This window comes from Cupressus sempervirens, chromosome 9, assembly GCF_028749045.1.
Source record: "Cupressus sempervirens isolate cs-2001-9-10 chromosome 9, ASM2874904v1, whole genome shotgun sequence".
Taxonomy (NCBI): Eukaryota; Viridiplantae; Streptophyta; class Pinopsida; order Cupressales; family Cupressaceae; genus Cupressus; species Cupressus sempervirens.
In genome coordinates, this window is record NC_143126.1 from 233135601 (window position 1) to 233154888 (window position 19288).

The window sequence follows — 19288 nt, forward strand, 5'->3', positions numbered from 1 at the left end:
AAAGTTATATTATACATTAGTTCCAATAATATAAGATTTGAAAAGATTATATATGCATGAATTAAGATGCAATATAGTGATTAGAACTTGGAGAAAATCTATAATTTTTTTATTTTCTATGTTGGTGCCAAGCATGGAAAGTTTCATAGTTATCACTGAGCATGAATTATGTTATGGTTATGGCCAAGCATATTGCAAATCATGTATTATTCAAGTGAGTTGAAAGTCCTATGATAGTTGAGCTTATAGATGTGTAACCACTGAGCATTTATTTTTGAATATGAAAGGTTATATATTCAATTTTCAACTAATTTTCACTTACCAAAGTTTATAGAGCACACAAAGAGCATGAAGGAGAATTTAGAAAGAAGATTCAAGTGTTTTTGAATTGGATTTAGCTACTACTCATCATCAATCATCATATTCTAAAGGTATTAAACTATTTCCAAGTTACATTATTTCATTTCTTGCAAACCCTAAGTTGTCAAATGGCATCCATCTCTTCTACAAATGTTAGGAAAGAGGGGAAAGAGGTTTTCAATGTTCAATTGATAAGTAATGATGTTAGATAGCCCCCTTTTCAAGCTATTCCTGAGATAGCATATGAAGGAGATCGTTTGGTGTGTTATCTATGATACCATCAAAAGTATTGATGATCCAATATGTTTGATGTTTTTATATGGGAATGTTTAGAGAAGTAGGAGATATGGAAATAAGAGATTCCTATAGAAAACTATGTGATAATGGAGTCTTGAGGGAAGAATATAAAATCATTAAACAAAAAGGGTTAAACTATGCCCTATATTTTCTCCAAGTGTTTAAAATTGAATGGATTAGAATTTTTCTATGCCACATACATGATAACTATATTTGTATGGAAGGTGTACCAATTAATCTCACTTAGAGAATCATAAACCAATTATTAGGGTACCCTACCCTTGATTGACCAAAGAGCATGAGAAGTGATACAAAGGAAATTATTGAAAAGAATACAGTTGCAGTATGGAACAAAAGAGGGGTGTCTATTGACACTATATTTGATCCCCTAATTTCCTTTGCAGTGAGAGTGATAGCTTACAAGTTATTTCAGTCTAGCTAATTGAATAGTGTATCATGTATGGTTGTTCATTTGGGTTACAAGATAGTAAAGAGGGACCAGTCCTATGACCTTGCCAAGTTTTAAGAACAACAACTATCAAAAAATTTGGAAGCGATTAGGAAAGCTAAAAGTACATCATACAAATTTGGTTCTTTACTTTTTTTCATATTCTTTTATGTGCAAAACACCTTCCTCATCTTTAGCACAGTTGCTTGGAAGAACAATAGGCCAATTGTACAACAAATTTTAGAATTCATAGAAAAGCTTAGAGACAACTTTATGTTAGTAATGATTAGATACTTTGAGGATTTCAAAAAATTCATGAGACAAAGGTTGAGGATCCCTATATCCTTAGTGGGAAAACATTATGATGATGTTTGTTTCCTAGTGGACATAGACCATGCATATGTACAAGCAACAATACCAAGAGTTGGATGACTAAAACCCTTGCCATATGAGATAAATGTAGATGAGGCCTGTGCAACTATTATAGCTCTACTCATGGAAGATATTGACAAGAGTTCCACCTTATTTAGTAATTATGAGGAAGCCAAATTAAGGATCTAAATTGACCTAAAGATAGCTACAGTTCTTATAAAGAAGAACAAACTAGGGAAAAAGTTGAAGGAGATGAAGAAAAAGAAGAAGATGATGTTGAAAAAGAAGAACAAGGCCAAGCCCCATTGACATTAACTCAAGGCCTAGGAGAAAATCAAGGAGAAGAAGGAGAAGGTGCTAAGGAAGAAGAAGCCAAGGAAGTAACTCAACCAACTAAGAAGAAGAGAAAGGAAGAGGAGCCAGAAGTGGAGAAACCTACAAAGAAGCTTATGTATCATTCACAATAGAAGCTAGTTGTACCTATTACTAGGTCTAACACAAGGGTAGTCACCATACAAGTAAAAAGAAGTTGAGAAGCATAAGGGAAAAAGGACTATTACCATAGCAGAGCCAAGCCAACCTACAAAGAAGATTTATAAGAGCTTAAAGATGAAGTATACTCCAAAAGCCAACTCAGATGAGAAGATAACAGAGTTAGATTACCTAAGCTAATTTAAAGTGGTAAGCCATAATCCCTCCTTTGAATTAGACAATTTGTGTTATAATATTAAGTCAAATGCAGATTTATCTAGTTTCACCAATATTGAATTTGATAAGTTAGGGAAAGTTGATCAAAATAAGGTTGAGGAAGCCATATATGAGATGATGGCTTCATTTAAATTAACTCCTCTAGAAATTTCCAACTCACTGCCCAAGAGTCCATAAGATAGAGTTGAGCAAAAATGACAATTCAACTTACAAACTGAGAGACAAATCAGGGAAACCAGTCTAGGCCAAGTAATTCTTGAATTGAATAAGAAAATTATTAATGAGGCTTTGGAATTACATAAAAGAAAACATACTTCAAAATATAGGGCATTCTATATTTTGAAGAAGAATACATAAGATGTGGTAATCAAAAGTGCTTCAATTTGGAAATCAATTTATGGTTCATCTACAAAGAAAGTAACTAAGAAAAGTGAACAAGAGGAAATAGATACTACAAAGGAGGTCCAAGTAAAAGGATGGTAATGTGGAAAGCATTGAGGAGACATTAGCAGAGGAGGCCACAACTGATGAAGAGAAGAAGAATGTGCAAGATGTACAGGTGTTGAGTATGAGTCCTCCACATATAAACCAAGTGAATCAATAGGAATCAGTACAAATAAAGAATGTTTGTGATAATTCAGCTTAGAACATCAATCCCTTTGCTAAAGAATATTTGAAAAAGATATTGAAGGACTCCACCATAGTAGCACAACTATGCACAAATCTCATATTGGTGAGAGCTGATGAGATCAAGAATGCAGAAGATGCATCAGTAGGGGAGCAACCAAAAGAAACATCTAATGTGCCCCCTCAATCTACAGAAGAAAAGGAGAAAGAAAAATAGGATATAGAAATAGATGAAAGTGCAAACCTAGAATAGACAATTGTTACAACTAGGACACAATTTGAAATGTCTGTAGTTGCATTTCAAATTAAAGAGATAGAGGCACAATAGACATATACATCATTACCCAACCTAGATAGTTTAGGTATGCCAGCTATATTAACTATTAAGAAAGATGGAACTAAATTTCATACAGGTCAGGAAGCAAGTCCTACACCTATTTCATAAACACAAGGTGAAGCACAACATAAAGAGAATAAAGATGATAAGACTGAAGAGTTGAAGATGGCTACTACACCATAAGATCAAAATTACATATAAAATATGGTTACCCTAACATTTTTTGTTACTCCTCCCAATAATTAAGCTCTTCAGAGGCCAAGCACACATGCCAGACCTTTGCAAATATCAAGGCCAAGTGCTAGTATAAAGGACCACACATGTCACATCATATGAGGATGTTAATTTAGATGAGGTGATTGATTTGCCAAAGTTTGATTTAAACACAATAACTATAGAGAATATGGGCATTCTATAGGAATCTTTACAACAAAAGAAGAGGCAAGAGTTGTTGAGAAGGGAGCAAAAGAAAAAGCATGTTTTGCATGACATCAAAGATATATTTCTCGAAGCTTTTAGCCTTCCTAGTCCACATGAAGCCATGCCTATCATTGAGAAACTTTTTGATATGGTTGATAAGATCAGAGATGAAGACCTAAATTATAATGTTAAACTCTTAGAATGGTTTGAAAAGAAATATCATTCAAATGTACTTGAAAAGATATCCAGTGCTATTGCACTTAGATAGGTTGACTTAGCAACCAAAGTGGAGAGTGTGAAGAAGGTGTTAGAGAATATTTTCTCTCTCTACACCAAGCTATGTGATGTAAATATATTCATATAGGAAGTTTAGAGGGATATTGACCAACTGTAGGGAGATCTACAACTTACAAATAATACCTTAAATCTATCTTCTGGTCAAACTGAGTCTCATTTTCAAAGGCTATTGTCCACACAAGGTAGGCATCTCGGGTTGCAAGAATAGGATGCTACTATTAGAGCTATCTTGATAAGTATCCAATCCATGTTGACCCCACACATGGAAGTGTTTCATAAGGAACTAGCCTATGCTGAGACATTGATGAAGAAGGATAACCAAATTTCAACTCATAATGGTTTAGTTGACCTTGCTACTTAGCTAGATATTCAATACCAATCTCTAGAGGTAGAATGCAAAAATTGGGATGTAGCATTGAAAATTATCATGGAGATCAATAAATCACTTTTGGATAAACATACTATCAATGTACCACCCTAGACATAAGTGTCAAAAAAGGCCAAAATGAGTATAAGGAGGAAATGAAAATGAGTATTAGGGGAAATGAGAGATAATAATAATACAATTTTGAGTAAGGGGGAGCAATAATGGATAAACATATAGAAAGAAAACATTTACTTATGGCGAGTAACGGAGAAATAAGGTATGATAGTTAGTCATGAGTTTTGTAGTTTTGCAAAACTTAAAATTTTGTATGAGAGCCAAGTAATATATACATATTGTCTGAGTTATGCTCATAATAAGGATTGTATATATATGACAATGTGTGTTTTTCACTCATGTCAAAGGGAGAGATTTTTTATTTCATTTTGGTTTTAACAAGGTAGTGACAAAATACTTAGTCATAATGTATCAGTATTATAGTGCAAGCCGAGTGATTAGAGCAAGCTGAGCAATCCATGCAAGTCGAGTGAGAAAAGCATGTCGAGCATCAATTGCTAGACAATACATGATGACCAATATACTTAGTTAGAAACAAATGACTCGAGTGTTGAGCATTCTATACATGCTGAGTGATTCAGGTGTCAAGTAAATAGTGTATGTTGAGCAATTCAGAAGTCGAGTTACAACATTGAGAATGTAGTGATGGCCAAGCATCAGAGCCTTTAGATGTCAAGCAAAGAGTTTTTGGCATAGTTGTTTTTTATGCCACAAACTTTGATGTAAACCATTTTTGGTCTGACATATAATGATTATTTTACAATTCTAGAAGATAAGTATGGAGGTATATTACGAATCCCTATGCATGACATGCAACCAATAAGAAAAAGGGATGAGATAAGAATCAATATGGATAAACCACAATCGTTGATTCCTACCTAATCCATCCCAACCAATATTTATTTATGGAAAAACCCAAAGAGTTTGTAGGAGTGTAGTGTGCGAAAGGAGATGAATGCTAAGTGTTGAGAGAGCATTCATGGAGGCTATGGAGGTTATGATATTGTTCTAAATTGAAGAATTAGTTAGAGAGAATAGAGGAAAGAAGAGATGGGACAAAGGAGACATATATGATTAGAAGGATCAAGGATTTAGTAGCAAAGAGAAGATCTAACATCTAGCAACAGTGTGCTAATTGAAGGATCATGGTGTTGAATCATTTTAACATGTGATGTGGATAAAATCTCCTAATAGAGTAGTCTTAACAAGATTTTGTAAATCTCTTAACCGAGTGTTGGGTAAGTGCACCAAGTTGTGGTGCCAAAAGGGGGGTATAAGTTGACACCTTTTTCCTGAAATCACTAGTTTTTGGACGTCAACAAGAATTTGAAGATAGTTACGCTCAAAATTTTAAGATATGACAAAAAAAAAAGTCATAGTCCTCTGAATCTAGTTTCTAAACTACTAATTATTTTTCAAAATGATTTAGTTTTTAGGTCCTCAAAAAAGGGGGCCACAAAAAGTGGTACTGTTTATTCCAAAAAAAACATAACATAATACAAAGTGTGGCCCCCCTAAAATTTTAAATTTTTTTATGAAAATCTTTAATCGCTCTAGTTAAAAGTTACCTAACACTATGTAGTTTATTCTAGATTTTTTGGGTAATTTTATAATGTGTATTCTTTTTTTAATGAATTTTTTAATCAGACACATCCCAAAAACGTGAAATATCTGTGTGCTCCCCCTAGAAATGATTGAAAACTAATCTAAAATCAAAAATTCTTTTTTTCAAAGTGTGTAGAATGGAGTCTAGTTTTTAAAAAATTAAGTTTTTGCAAAATTTGATGAATGAGCTAAAATCTACAGCCCAATTAGTACATGTTGTTTTTTGACAAAAAATGGACATACATTCAAAAGAAATTATAGATGAAAGGCTTGAAATAGTTCAAATAAAAAACAAATTATATGGTTGTGTAGCTAACACAGAGACCTACAATGTCATGTAACCTGATTTTATTGACGCTCAACCATGAGGAAACTAGAAGGAGAGCACACAAGAAAAATCAATCATTTTTTGTATGTTTGCAGCAAAACACGTCTCAAACCAGTTTATAGACTCCAAAGCTTTGGGTTGGATCCCCAAGGAAAAGTCAAACATTAGGCTTGGTAGAATGTAAAGCTTTAAATAGAGTGTGTGCCCTATAGTGCGTGCACACTATAGCACACACACGCTATTTAAAGCCTTTTAAATTTACTTTTAAATAGCGCGTACGCGCTTTGTAAATTTTTTTTTTTTGAAAAGTGTGCACGTGCTTTAATGCATACACACTATAGCGCTTACACGCTATGGCTTGGCACACCCAAGCCATAGTGCATGCGCACTATAGTGCGTACGCACTATATCACGTGCACGCTTTGCAAAACTAGAATTAGAAAAAAAGGTGTCATCTTTTTGGCACCACAACTTGGTGCACTTACCCTATTTTCTTTATTGTAAGTTTAAGTCCTCTAACAAGGCACACTTTTAACAAGGTGAAACCTAACAATCTTTGTAAGCCTTTAACATGGTAGACCACTCATAGGGTAGATCATAGTTTATGGTCAAACTCATTGTAGCCATAATAGGCCACAATTTACAAATGTAGTAGTGAAAATTTGTGGGTATCATCCCCACCCCATTTTTACCTTCTCATTCGAGGGTTCTTGGGTAACCAATTTATTGTGTCATGTGTTATTTGTTTCATGCTATGGATGCAAATGTGTGGTTAGCTATTTTAGTTTATATGTTAAATTATGATATGGATGTGTGGTGAATTTTTTATGGTTAAAGTTTTGAAGTATTGATTCACCCCACCCCCCTCTCATAGTTTACTTTCCCATAGTTATTTCTAGCACAATTAATGACCATTTTTTTTTTTTGAACATTTCATACACCGAAAGTGCATCTTAACAACTCTTTAACTCCTAGAAACACCTAGAGAAGGACAAGCTTGCATTTTTTGAAGCTCTGATGACTCCTAGATCATCTCATGGATTCTCTCTTCTTATGTTCTTCTTCTTTTATTGTTTTTAGTCATGCAAAGGCTCATGCACCCATTAATTGATATAAAAAAGGATGGGGACCTACTTAACATCAGTTTGAGAGTTAGTTTGTATATAACTTTATTAGTTTTTAGCACAATGTTATCAATAGAAGAGCTCTCACTCATAACACAAAACAAGGAGAGGTTTTATATATATATATATATATATAGACACACACACTCTATGATGACATTTTGATGCAATAATAAATTTTATTTCTGCTCTCATTTTAAGTGTAGTAAATCTTGTCAAAGTGTGTTATTTTTTTATAAATTTACATTCATGAATAGTAATAGGGCCAATGGTTTTATTGTGTTATGATAATTGTGCAATATTTTTAAGTTTTGGTGTTTTCTTATGTTAACAAATTACGTTGTTGTGATAAATTGGAGAAAGGATCTCTATTGTTCATGCATAGCATTTTTTCTCATGTATGCATACTTTTCATGGCTACTCAATTTGATGAATTAGGAAAGAATTTTTTTTTAAAATTATGTTCCCATCGATGACTACATCGGTGGAGTTGAGGAGGTGTTGCCCCAAATTTTGTTGGTTTTATACTAGCTCCTTTTGATAATTTAATTTTCAAGCATGTTGTTACTTTGTCTTATATCCATTAAGAATTTCCCTTTCAGTAATTTGCTTCAATCTCTCATTACTCTATCTTTGTTATTTTATTTTCAAATATGTAGTTTAATAGGAATTCACTTAGTTACATCGACTAGAAACTAGATTCATCATAAAATGGAAAAATACAAAATATGTTAGTTTTTTGGTTTGAATTTGTGCATAATTGAGAGATACTACCAAAGGCCTCCTTGTGAACATTCACATTTATCTAGGATTGAGCTACCCACTAAGTTGAAGAAAAACCATCCAAAATATTGGAGGTGATCATTGATCAACTTTTGAAGAGAGAGATTTGTGATTTTTCTATCATTAGCATTATGTCAAATGATTGCTCAAGAATCTCATTGCTAAAAGGGAAAGACCATAACACTAGAGTGGGATCTCCTCTGAAAGATTATAGACCAAGAAACTTCCAATGAGCCACAAAAGAAAACATTTGGGTCTAACACAACCCTGCAACCATCTTAGGATTCCCCATTGTTGGCAACATTGTAACGATCTAAAGATTATTATCTTATCAAACATACACTCAAAGTAAAGAGGATGTCATAGGAAGGCATAATCGAGATCATCCCACCACTAGCATCCCTCTTCTCCACATTGTTCACTTGCTAAATATCAAAACCTCCTACCCTCCATATAGATCTGTATGAATCCAATCAAATCCACAAAGCCCACCAACCATCTAGATTTGCATCCTTAGAATCTATTCTTCCATCAGTGGATTCACCTATGCTACAAGCCCTAGCCACTTCCAGTCCCATGCTTCTATCATTTAAATGACCTTCTGCTCTCCCACCCATCACTTCATTGATAGTCTACCATTTGTTATTAGTAAAGTATTGTTCACCTATATGAAATATAACATATATGAAATTTAAATGGAACAAATAATTATTAATAATCATTATTAATTGTTATATATAATTTTTATATCTAACACAAAAGGAAAATTACTTCAACACAATAAATTTATTTGTCATTATAAAAAAAAACATATTATTATATAAAATATAACATACATCCAACATGATGGGAGCAATAGTTGAACACTATTTTTTTTTGACAATCTTACACATTTCATGGAAAAATACAAGGCATTTGTTAATATTTACCTTATCTATTTGTGATAAGATGGATTATTAATATGAAATAATCTAATACATATACATTGCTACCCCACTAGTTGTATACAATATCAATATTTATCTAAGTGAGTATCTTATTTTATTAAGTAAGAATATAGTATTTTTATGTGAAACACATATAATAGATAGCTATGATATTTTATTTGAAATAAAAAGTTTTTTATTTCAATAGTTATAAATTTATTTTTTTACTTTTCCTGTAATTTTTACAAGTTCACAAATATTGAAGTATTGGTCTATTTTTATTAGCGTTTGTATTGTTTATTTTTAGTTTATATGTGGATTAGTTAATTATAATATATACCAAAATCTTTTGGAAAGACTAGATAATTATTCAATAGGCTTTACTTCTAAGTTTGCACAAGTACAGATTTTATAAAACCTATCTCCTGGTTCAAACCACCAATTATTTGGTAGTGAACTATTATGGCTGAAATATAGTTTTATCCTATAGTATTGGACATTGTAGGTGTACTCTAGTGTTAAAGTTATTTGATGGGTTTCTTGATTAGAGGGATGAAGATGTAAGTCTTTAGCTAGTTTCTTTCCTATTATCGCTCTTTCTCCACATATTATTTTGTCATATGAAAAACTGCACTACAATTTTCCTATACTATTTGGAGAAGTTGGTAGTAGTTGTACTTGGAAATAATAAGTTTTTTTTTTTAAATTATTAAAAAAAATTCAAAATAAATTAAGAAAGGTTTTTCAAAAAATCATAATGTCTTCTACAAATTTGTAATTTTTTATTAAAGTTCAAAATTCAAATTTACTATTGTAAAAGTAATTTCCAAATTATTTTTTATTTTAGTAATTTTTTAAAAAAGTTTGGCTATATGAAATATTCTAATTCTTTTAGGTATGTTTTAAAAAAATTGTAGAATTTTTTTTTTCCTCTATTGTACACTTATCTTTTTCCAAATATTCCATAATTTAATTGTTTGGATTAAGGTTTGAATTTATTTTTCAAAACTCTCCCCTCTTCAACTAGAGACCATTTCTCTTACATTTCTAAAAAATGTTGAAACATCTCAAACTCAAATTCTTTTGTCTTTGAATTTAATAAAAGTCCAAATTCATTATTCTAAACAATATATGTTAGTTATTTGTAAAATAAATTTAATAATTGTGGCTTTCTAAATTGTTATAATAATAATAAAAGATTAGATCTCAACAATCCATAATGATGAGAATTTAGTGTATAGTGAGTAACAATGTGCTTTAAGTTCATCATGGAATTTTCTTGTCTTTTTATTTTCCTATTAATATTCTTCTTAAATAAAATTTTAACCCTTTTTTGAACTTTTATCATGATTTCCAACTCTATGTATAAGCTCAAAAAATATAAATGATTTATCAATATTAAAATATTCATTTAAATCAACTACATTCCTCTAATAAATAAAAATAACTCTTAACATTTCTCATATATATATATATATATATATATATATATATATATATATATATATATATACTCATCATTTTATCTAGTGTTTTTACTTATTTCAAGTTATTTAAGTCAATTAATTCCTCTATAAATTTCATGTACCATTTATTTTGTTCAAAATCAATATTGCTATTTAAAATAAATTTGAATTTAGATAAAAATGTGTAGTTCAAAAAGTATAATAGATAAAATTCTACACCTAGATCCAATGAGTTCTAAGTGTTCCATTTGCTCTCACAAGAGATGGATTAGTGTGTGAATCACTACTCATGATATATGGGTCAATGAGTTTGACTCAAAAGCTACATAGTTAAATCCTAATAGCAATATCACAATTTGACTTGGTGTGGAAAATATCTCCTACTTATCACTTGATGAGCATAAGTGGCTTTCTAATGAGTGGTTCATAAGGCATGACACTTGATGAATGGTTTTCAAATGGGGTTGTATGCAAAGTGAGTTTAACCATGGAGGGAACTCTATAGTTAAGCACATTCAAGCTAGAGTAGTACTAGGATGGGTGATCTCTAGGGAAGCCCCGATGCTTCACCTCTGTGAGCATCACCTAGATCTAATGAGTGCTAAGTGTTCCATTTGTTCTCATGAGAGATGGATTAAAGTGTGAAATACTACTCATGATATATGGGTAAATGAGTTTGACTCAAAACCTGCATAGTTAAATCCTGATAGCAATATTACAATTTGACTTGTTGTGGAAAATATCTCCTACTTATCAACAATGTATGTAGTATTTAACTATTTAAATCTGATGACATGCGCCCAACTATACTCTCTTTGTGCAAGATTCAAGATAATTTCCATCTATTGTTGTTCAAATAGGAGTGTTGGTTTCCTACTTTGTTTCTTTTCTTTTAACATCTACGACCTATCGACATATCCCTTGCACCTTCTTCATATCCCTTACACCGCTCAGGGTTCATTTGGTTGTTGGAATATGATTTAGGAATTGGATATTGAAATCTTTGATTTGGGATTCTGGAACTTGAAATCCAGATTACAGTTTCTGGAATTTGTTTTAGGACTATTTGGTTCAAACTTAAAAATATTTGATATTTTGAATTTGTTATTCCAAGCCCGTTTGATTCAAAATACGAATTTATGGTTCAAAAAATGAGTATAAAAGTTACAGTGAGAAAGGCGATCCGTATCTCCAATTTTTTCAAGGAACTATTTAAGATGCTTCCAACTTCACACATGCCAAAAATGTCAATGTTCATTGCAAAAAAAAAAAATCAAGAAAAAGTTAAAAGAAAGATGGAAGAATTTAGATATGTGCAGATACCGGATTCTACTTTTTCCCAATTTCAATTTCAATTATGCAGACCCAAACAATAGATTAGAAATTTTTTCGAATTCTTAATACCAATTCCATTCTAATTCCAGCTACCAAAAGAATCCTCAACTATTAGTACATCCCTTAACACAATTCCAAATTCCTCTCTTGTACATGATTTAATTCGTAGATTTAATTCATATATTTTTGTTCTGCAAACGTGCATTGACGCGCATTCACGACTTCCAAATGTAAATGATCAAATGCATTGCGGGTCGTTCACGTCTCCGCATCTTTCGTCGCTTTTCCATACCACGTAACATCGGAACCTACAAAGCGCAATTATATCAACGTAGAAATGGAATCCTACGCAGCCCGCACTACCTAAGAAGTTTCCCATATTTGTTGACCAAATTGGGCTGGTTCACACCACTCGATATTTTCTGGTTTTTCAAGTTGACATCATCGCTGACGCGACGAATAGAATCTAATGGAAATCTGGAAGCTCTATGCCATTGTGTCTACAAAGCCAGCGTTTTCTTAGCATAATTAGAATTTGCATAGCATAGTGCAGCAATCATGGTCCACCCAACTCTCGCTTTCTTTTCATTCATTCTCAGCAATTTCCTTCTGCTTTCAGACTGTGCTTCCCTCTCACATGACGGATTAATTTTGATTAATATCAAAAAGGCAGATTGGAGAGCCAGCAGTAATGCTTTGAGCAACTGGAACGAGTTCCACCAAACCCCATGCGCTTGGAAAGGAATTGCGTGTGATGAGCTCGACAGAGTTACCACTGTTGATCTCACCGGTGCGATGATTTCAGGCAACTTGACTTCTGCAATTTGCAGCCTTCCCAATCTCACACAATTGACTCTTCAGAGTAATGCTTTCACTGCTCTTTCCCCAGACGCCCTCTTCAATTGCAAACGTTTGCAAATGCTCGATTTGTCCAGCAACGGCTTCACTGGAACACTCCCAACTGTTATCTCCGAGATGAGTGAGTTGAGAGTCCTGAATTTGTCATATAATGCTTTTAGCGGTTCCATTCCACCTGCTTTCTTGGGCAATTTAACGCTGCTGGAGATCTTGGATCTGGCGGAAAATGATCTTTCAGGCAGTATTCCTACCAGTTTGATGTCTCTGTCAAATTTGACAGAACTCTCTCTTTATAAAAATAAGTTGTCTGGACGAATTCCGGCAAACATTGGCCAGCTGCGAATGTTATCCACTTTGGATTTGGGTCACAATGAGCTGAAAGGCAGAGTTCCCGATGCAATTGGCAATCTCACATATCTGAGTCTTCTTCAATTGCAAGACAATCGGCTTACCGGAGAGATACCTTCTCAGATCGGGAAGTTACCTCAGTTGAGTAACTTGATGCTCTACAAAAACAACTTCAGTGGCTGGTTGCCCCAGAGTTTGGGCTCATATTCCGATTTTGTTGTCTCTGATGTGTCTCAAAGTGGACTGGAAGGACCTCTTCCGAGGAATCTGTGCAGGGGAGGAGTGTTGTATGGCTTCGCAGTCTCTTCCAACAAATTCAACGGTACATTGCCTACCTTCTTTGCAGACTGCAAATCTCTGGAGTATCTGTACCTCGACGACAACCAGCTGAGCGGTGTGATTCCAGCGGGGCTATGGGGTGCTGCCAAACTCAAGGGAATGTTTCTAAACAACAATAAGTTCCAAGGCAAGATCTCAGCTTCTATTGGCCAGGCGAAGAATCTGACAAGATTGAGGATTAGTAACAATCGGATCGAAGGAACAATTCCTCCAGAAGTTGGGTGTCTTACAAAACTTCAAGTGTTTGAAGCTAGCAACAACAGGTTGTCAGGGCCAATTCCACGTGAGCTCGCAAACTTAAGTCTGGTTAGTATTCTCAACCTCGACCATAATTTTCTGTCAGAGGAAATTCCCAAGGAAATAACATCGCTGAAGAATCTCAATCAGCTCAATTTAGGTTACAATCGACTTACGGGCGAAATCCCTAGATCTTTTGGCAACATATTTAGTCTTGATTTGTCAAACAATTTGCTTTCTGGATGGGTTCCTCCCGAATTGGAAGGACTGGATATGAACGTTTTCAATGTTTCAAACAATCACTTGTCTGGGCGCATTCCCGATGGCTTAGACAACCCGGCTTACAAGGAGAGCTTTGTGGGTAACCCGATGTTATGCGGAGGCCGGAATGTGATGCTACCTTCGTGTTCCTCTTCAAGCAAAATGTCACCTCAGAGCTTAGCGACCATTGTGGTGTTATCTTTATTTATTCTAACCATGCTGATCTTGAGCTGCATATATTTTTGTCGCTCCTCGAAGCCAGGCAAGGCAGATGCACAATGGTGCAAGGAGACGCCGTTCCATTCCACAGAGGCGGAGGAGGCATACTTCTTTGGCAACTTGAGGGAGAATAACGCGATTGATTCTAGAGGCGCTGGAAAAGCTCATGAGGTAACTCTACACAACGGGCAAGCCGTAACCTTTGAGAAGTTCCCTAAAGCGAGTGTAGGTTTCTGAAAGAAGCGGCCATGTCCACTGAACTAGCAGATAAGAATATAACAGCAAGCAATGGTAGAGTGCACAAGTACGGAATGATCTGTATTTCATAACTGAAAATCAGGTGCAGACTGTCTTATTGCTGCCGCTTTAAAAAACACAAATTCTTGGATTTTAATAGCATTTGCAGCCCAAAATATACATAGGAAATAACTAGAGTTGCTGCTACTTAAAGCAGTTTTATAATCTAGTTTGCAATAATTGAATGGTATTAAAACCACCAGTTTTTATACATGCTGAGATGCTGAAGATTACGGAGCTAACCAGAGCAACCAATGTGATATCTGGCCTGGCTTAACCATGACACACTAAGCTTTGACTGCTTAGGTGGCTGGTGTGGGCCCATCTAGCATTTTGTCTCTTTTCTGTTTTCTATTAAGGTTCATTTGGTTGCTGGCATAGGAATTGAGTATTAGAATTGAAAATGAGAATGGGTATAGGAATGAGGAATGAGAATGGAAAATATGTATTTCAATCCTGTTTGGTTCACCTGGAATTTGTTTGAGAATATGTGAATCTTTTGTTTGGTTGTACAAAATCAAAATTGAAATGAAGTTAAGTTTGTTTATCTAAATGGGTTTGTAACTAGTGGTGCCAACGTAACAGTTACCTAAAACAGTCAGTTTCTGATTTTTTTCAACCATGAATATGTAGCAGGCTTAAATTCTAGCAATGCTGTTTGCTTTTGAATCTATATATCATGATTTCAACAACTGTCACCAACTACTGATCCCACAAGTTTGGTAAAGAAATAACAATTTCATGCAACGATTTCCTCTTCTCTCTCCATCACCATCCTCACACCAAGGGTAAACATATTTATTAAGAAATTTCGCTCAATAAAGATTTAACTCAATAAATCTCCCCCAACTTCTTACCGTGAGTTGTAGCGGTGGATTCTTCATGCATATTTACATTTGTTCATCTCAGCAACCAGTGACTTCAAGATGGAATCCAACGCCAGATCAACTTAGAATACTTGAAGATCTATCTAAGAGAGGCCTCAGGACACCAAGCGCAGAGCAGATACAATACACTACTGCTAAGCTCCGACGCTATGGAAAAATTGAAGCGAAGAATGTCTTCTACTGGTTCCAAAATCATAAAGCTCGTGAGAGGCAAAAGCAAAGATGTAGAATGGAAATCTTGATGTGTGCTGAAAATATAGATTCCGCATCAAACAATCCCAGACTAGAAGGAGGATCTTCTGCAGACAATCAGAAGAGCCCCAATGCTTCTAAATCTCACACCAACGTTGCACAAACCCGAGTGGGAAGTTTTGGTCGAGGCTAAAATGCGACAATTTTTTTCTGAGCAGGAAGTTTTTCCATACACGAACCCGATAGATTATAAATTTTGGATTAATAGAATTGAGAATGGAAATGGCCCATTCCAATTACAAGTATTTTTTGGAATGGACAAAAGCTCATTTTGGGGCTAAAATAGGAATACGAAATCCTATTCTCCATTCCTCTTCCACACACCAAACAAAGAATACAAATTATATTCTAATTTCCTATTCCTATTCCGGTTGTATTCTAGCAACCAAATGAGCCCTTACGGTTGTTTTAACTCTCTCCAGGAATAGTGACAGCTGCAGTTAGCCAGTGACACCAACAGCTACTGTTAATTTGAATTTCATTTTTAAATTTTCACTCCCGCTTGTGAAAAGGAATTATTACTTTCCCCGCTCATTTGTAAATGATACAAGATACAAAAATTTGTGATAGAGCTTGTCCACAAGGAAGCAGATAGCAAATGGAGTCGTTTAGCAAGAGGAGCTGCCCAACTGAGCAAAGTGTCAGAGACTAAGCAGGATAGTGGGGGTCCAGAGAGATTGAGGTTTGAAATGAGGTGTGTGACATGAGATTCCATGTTTGAGAGGGAGAGGGAAAAGGTTGTCATTTTAGACCACCTTTCTGACTCGCCCACAACGCAGTCTAGAATGATGCCCACCAGAATTTCCAGGCCATGTTTTTGAGCATTCGAGAAAAAATCTTCCTCGGCCTGTGTGATGATAGTGTGCCATGCTTGAGTGAGAATGAATGTTCCAATGAGTGCTAAGTGTTCCATTTATTCTCATGAGAGATGGATTCATGTTGAATCACTACTCATGAAACATGGGTCATCGAATTTGACTCAAAATCACACAGTTAAATCCTAATATTCACATCACAATTTGACTAGCTGTGGAAATCATCTCCTACTTATCAATTGATGAGCTTAAGGGGCTTTCTAATGAATTGTTCATAAGGCACAACACTTGGTGAAGGTTTTGCAAATGGGGTTGCAAGCTTTGGGTTTAACTGTGGAGGAAACTTCGTAGTTAAGCGTGCTCAGGCTGGAGTAGTACTGGGATGGGTGACCTCCCGGGAAGTCCCAGTGCTTCACCCCTGTGAGCATCACCTAGATCCAATGAGTGCTAAGTGTTCCATTTATTCTCATGAGAGATGGATTTATGTTAAATCACTACTCATGAAACATGGGTCATCGAATTTGACTCAAAATCACACAGTTAAATCCTGATATTCACATCACAATTTGACTAGCTGTGGAAATCATCTCCTACTTATCAAGAGAATGAATGTGATAGAGATTCCATGAAAGGTGATGTCATGTCCCCAATTTTCTGGTGACAGTTCGATTTAATTAATTTAATTAATGGTTGTCCAAGGACGACTAATTAGTTATTTTAATTAAATAAATAATATTAAAAGATAACCTTGTATTTAATAAAGTGACTTGGAAAATATTTAATAAAGTCACTTATGAGATAAGATCAAAATTGTTCTAGAAGTCTCTGGAGAAGGTGGAGAGAAAAGAATAAATAGGCACCCCGGGGCTCCATTCGAATAAGGCAGTTGATTATCTCTCTTGATTTTCAGGTTGTGATTCAATCACAGGTGCATTGTGGAACCTAGGGTTTCTACAATTGTCACAACTGGCCATTGAGAACGATAACTCTCAATTGGTACGCAATTTTGAGGGTGTGAAATATCATCCGAATTATTGCAGATTGGAGGTGACATTCAGTCATTTCATCAGGGTGATTAATTGCGGCTTAAGGCCAAATTGTGGTTCTTGCATCATTATTTCACGAAGGATTTGATTAAGATCATCAGTGCAGGGGCAGAATTGAGGATTTGTTGCAAATATCATTTATGGTGAAGCAACTATGAGCAATAATTGAGCCAGAAACATTCGCTGCATCTAAGAACAAGTGTATTATTCAGATTTGAGGATAGTTTCGATTTCTCAGCTGACATAAATTTATATAAGAGACGACGCAAGGCTTTGGTCGGATTGGAAAGCAAATCATTGCCTGTCACAGCCACGTCAGGAGTGCCAGATCGGAGGGAGGAAATCAATTTGTTAAAACCCGCAGAACGAGTATAAGGAGTAACGGCCAGAATGGGCAAATCTTTAGACCAGCGCACCCACGAGCTGCAAGTTTAAAAATGCGGGTCACATTCCGATTCGGAAGTCTCTCCACGGCTTCAGCACATTATCGTGACTCTTTGGAGTTAACAAAATCATCAAGTCAAACCGAACTCCATTCGCTGAATCTATAATCGACTCTTGTTCATCCATTGGAGAAAGGCACGGGTCGGTCCAGAATTGGTCAAGCACGACAGGAGAATATTGGGACATAACTGATACGACCTAGCACACTTGCTGGATCACTCCAGGCAGACTGCAAACTTTATCCCAGATAACTCCAGACCAGCCACCACGATCCTAAATGGAGTCAATACCGCCGGGCAGGAGAGGGCATTCATTCCGGATCTTGGCATCGTTAGCAGCAACTACACATCATCGAATGTCTGCGGTAGATCCAGACATTATTACTGCCGGCTCCACACAAGTTCGGTGCTCATACCCGACCAGTGGACATCGCCAAGTCTGAGCACACCGATATTGTTCTTGGTGGATGTCATTTTCCAATTGCAAGACGGTGGTTGGATAAGGCGCCAGGCATTTTGGGTCGCCAAACAGAGTTAGACAATAATCCCAAGTCTGTGAAGTACAGATTTTCGAGATTGTTGTCTTCTTTGGGCTGTGATTACTGTGGTTGGGAGGCAACATTGATTGCTGATGCTGATCGTCTTATATTAGCAACTGAGGGCATTGCATACTGGGTGCAATTGGCTATAAGGGCATTCTTCTTGGTTGGCTGTGGAGACTTTCTTCTCAGACTGTGATCTCCTAAGTTTCGCTGCCAGAAGCTAAAGAGGATTGATAGAGACGTGGTCTACTGCAAACTTTTGGAATCAAGTTCTTTGCATTTGAAACTGTAATTTGTTGTGCATTTAATAAAGGAATTAGAGTTGTCAATTGAAGTTTTATTGTAGATAACTCATAATAGAATGATGATCTCTTATTGCAAATTGGCCATCAAGAGCAATTTATTGCAGCCTGATTCATTTAATCTCAGTATTTGGCATATCAGTTGTGGCTTGCCTATTTGCATCTAACATTGTTCAAAAGCTATAAAACAACAAACTTGCACAAAGCAATACTTTCATTCGGGTTGAGTTTGTTTGCCAAGTGCTCAACAAAATGTCAACAATTGAATGGTGAAGAAATTGGTGTTTGTCAAAGTTATAACCAGATCGGGGATATTTCAGTGGTATCAGAGCTGAAGTATAAAGAATTTTTTTGGTGCTGGAGAAAGCAATAACCTGTCAGGGTTATTACAGTGGTATCAGAGCTGAAGTATAAAGAGTTTTTTTGGTGCTGGAGAAAGCAATAACCTGTCAGGGTTATTACAGTGGTATCAGAGCAGTTTTCTTGCCATCCTGTGGGGTGAGAACCGAATTACATGAGTGATCAGCACTCTACTTCAACCAAGATGGACAGGTACAACACCAAGTC

At 35.4% G+C, this 19288-nt stretch overlaps 1 protein-coding gene across 1 annotated transcript; it reads right to left on the reverse strand.

Moving 5' to 3' along the window:
- Positions 1-15981: 15981 nt before the first annotated feature.
- LOC149538350 (uncharacterized) lies at positions 15982-16486 on the reverse strand. Its single transcript, XM_089802454.1, has 2 exons — positions 16096-16486; positions 15982-16007 (listed from the first exon to the last, which is right to left on the reverse strand). Exons 1-2 carry the CDS (start codon positions 16484-16486, stop codon positions 15982-15984), a joined length of 417 nt encoding a protein of 138 aa, XP_089658580.1.
- Between the last annotated feature and the right edge of the window lie 2802 nt (positions 16487-19288).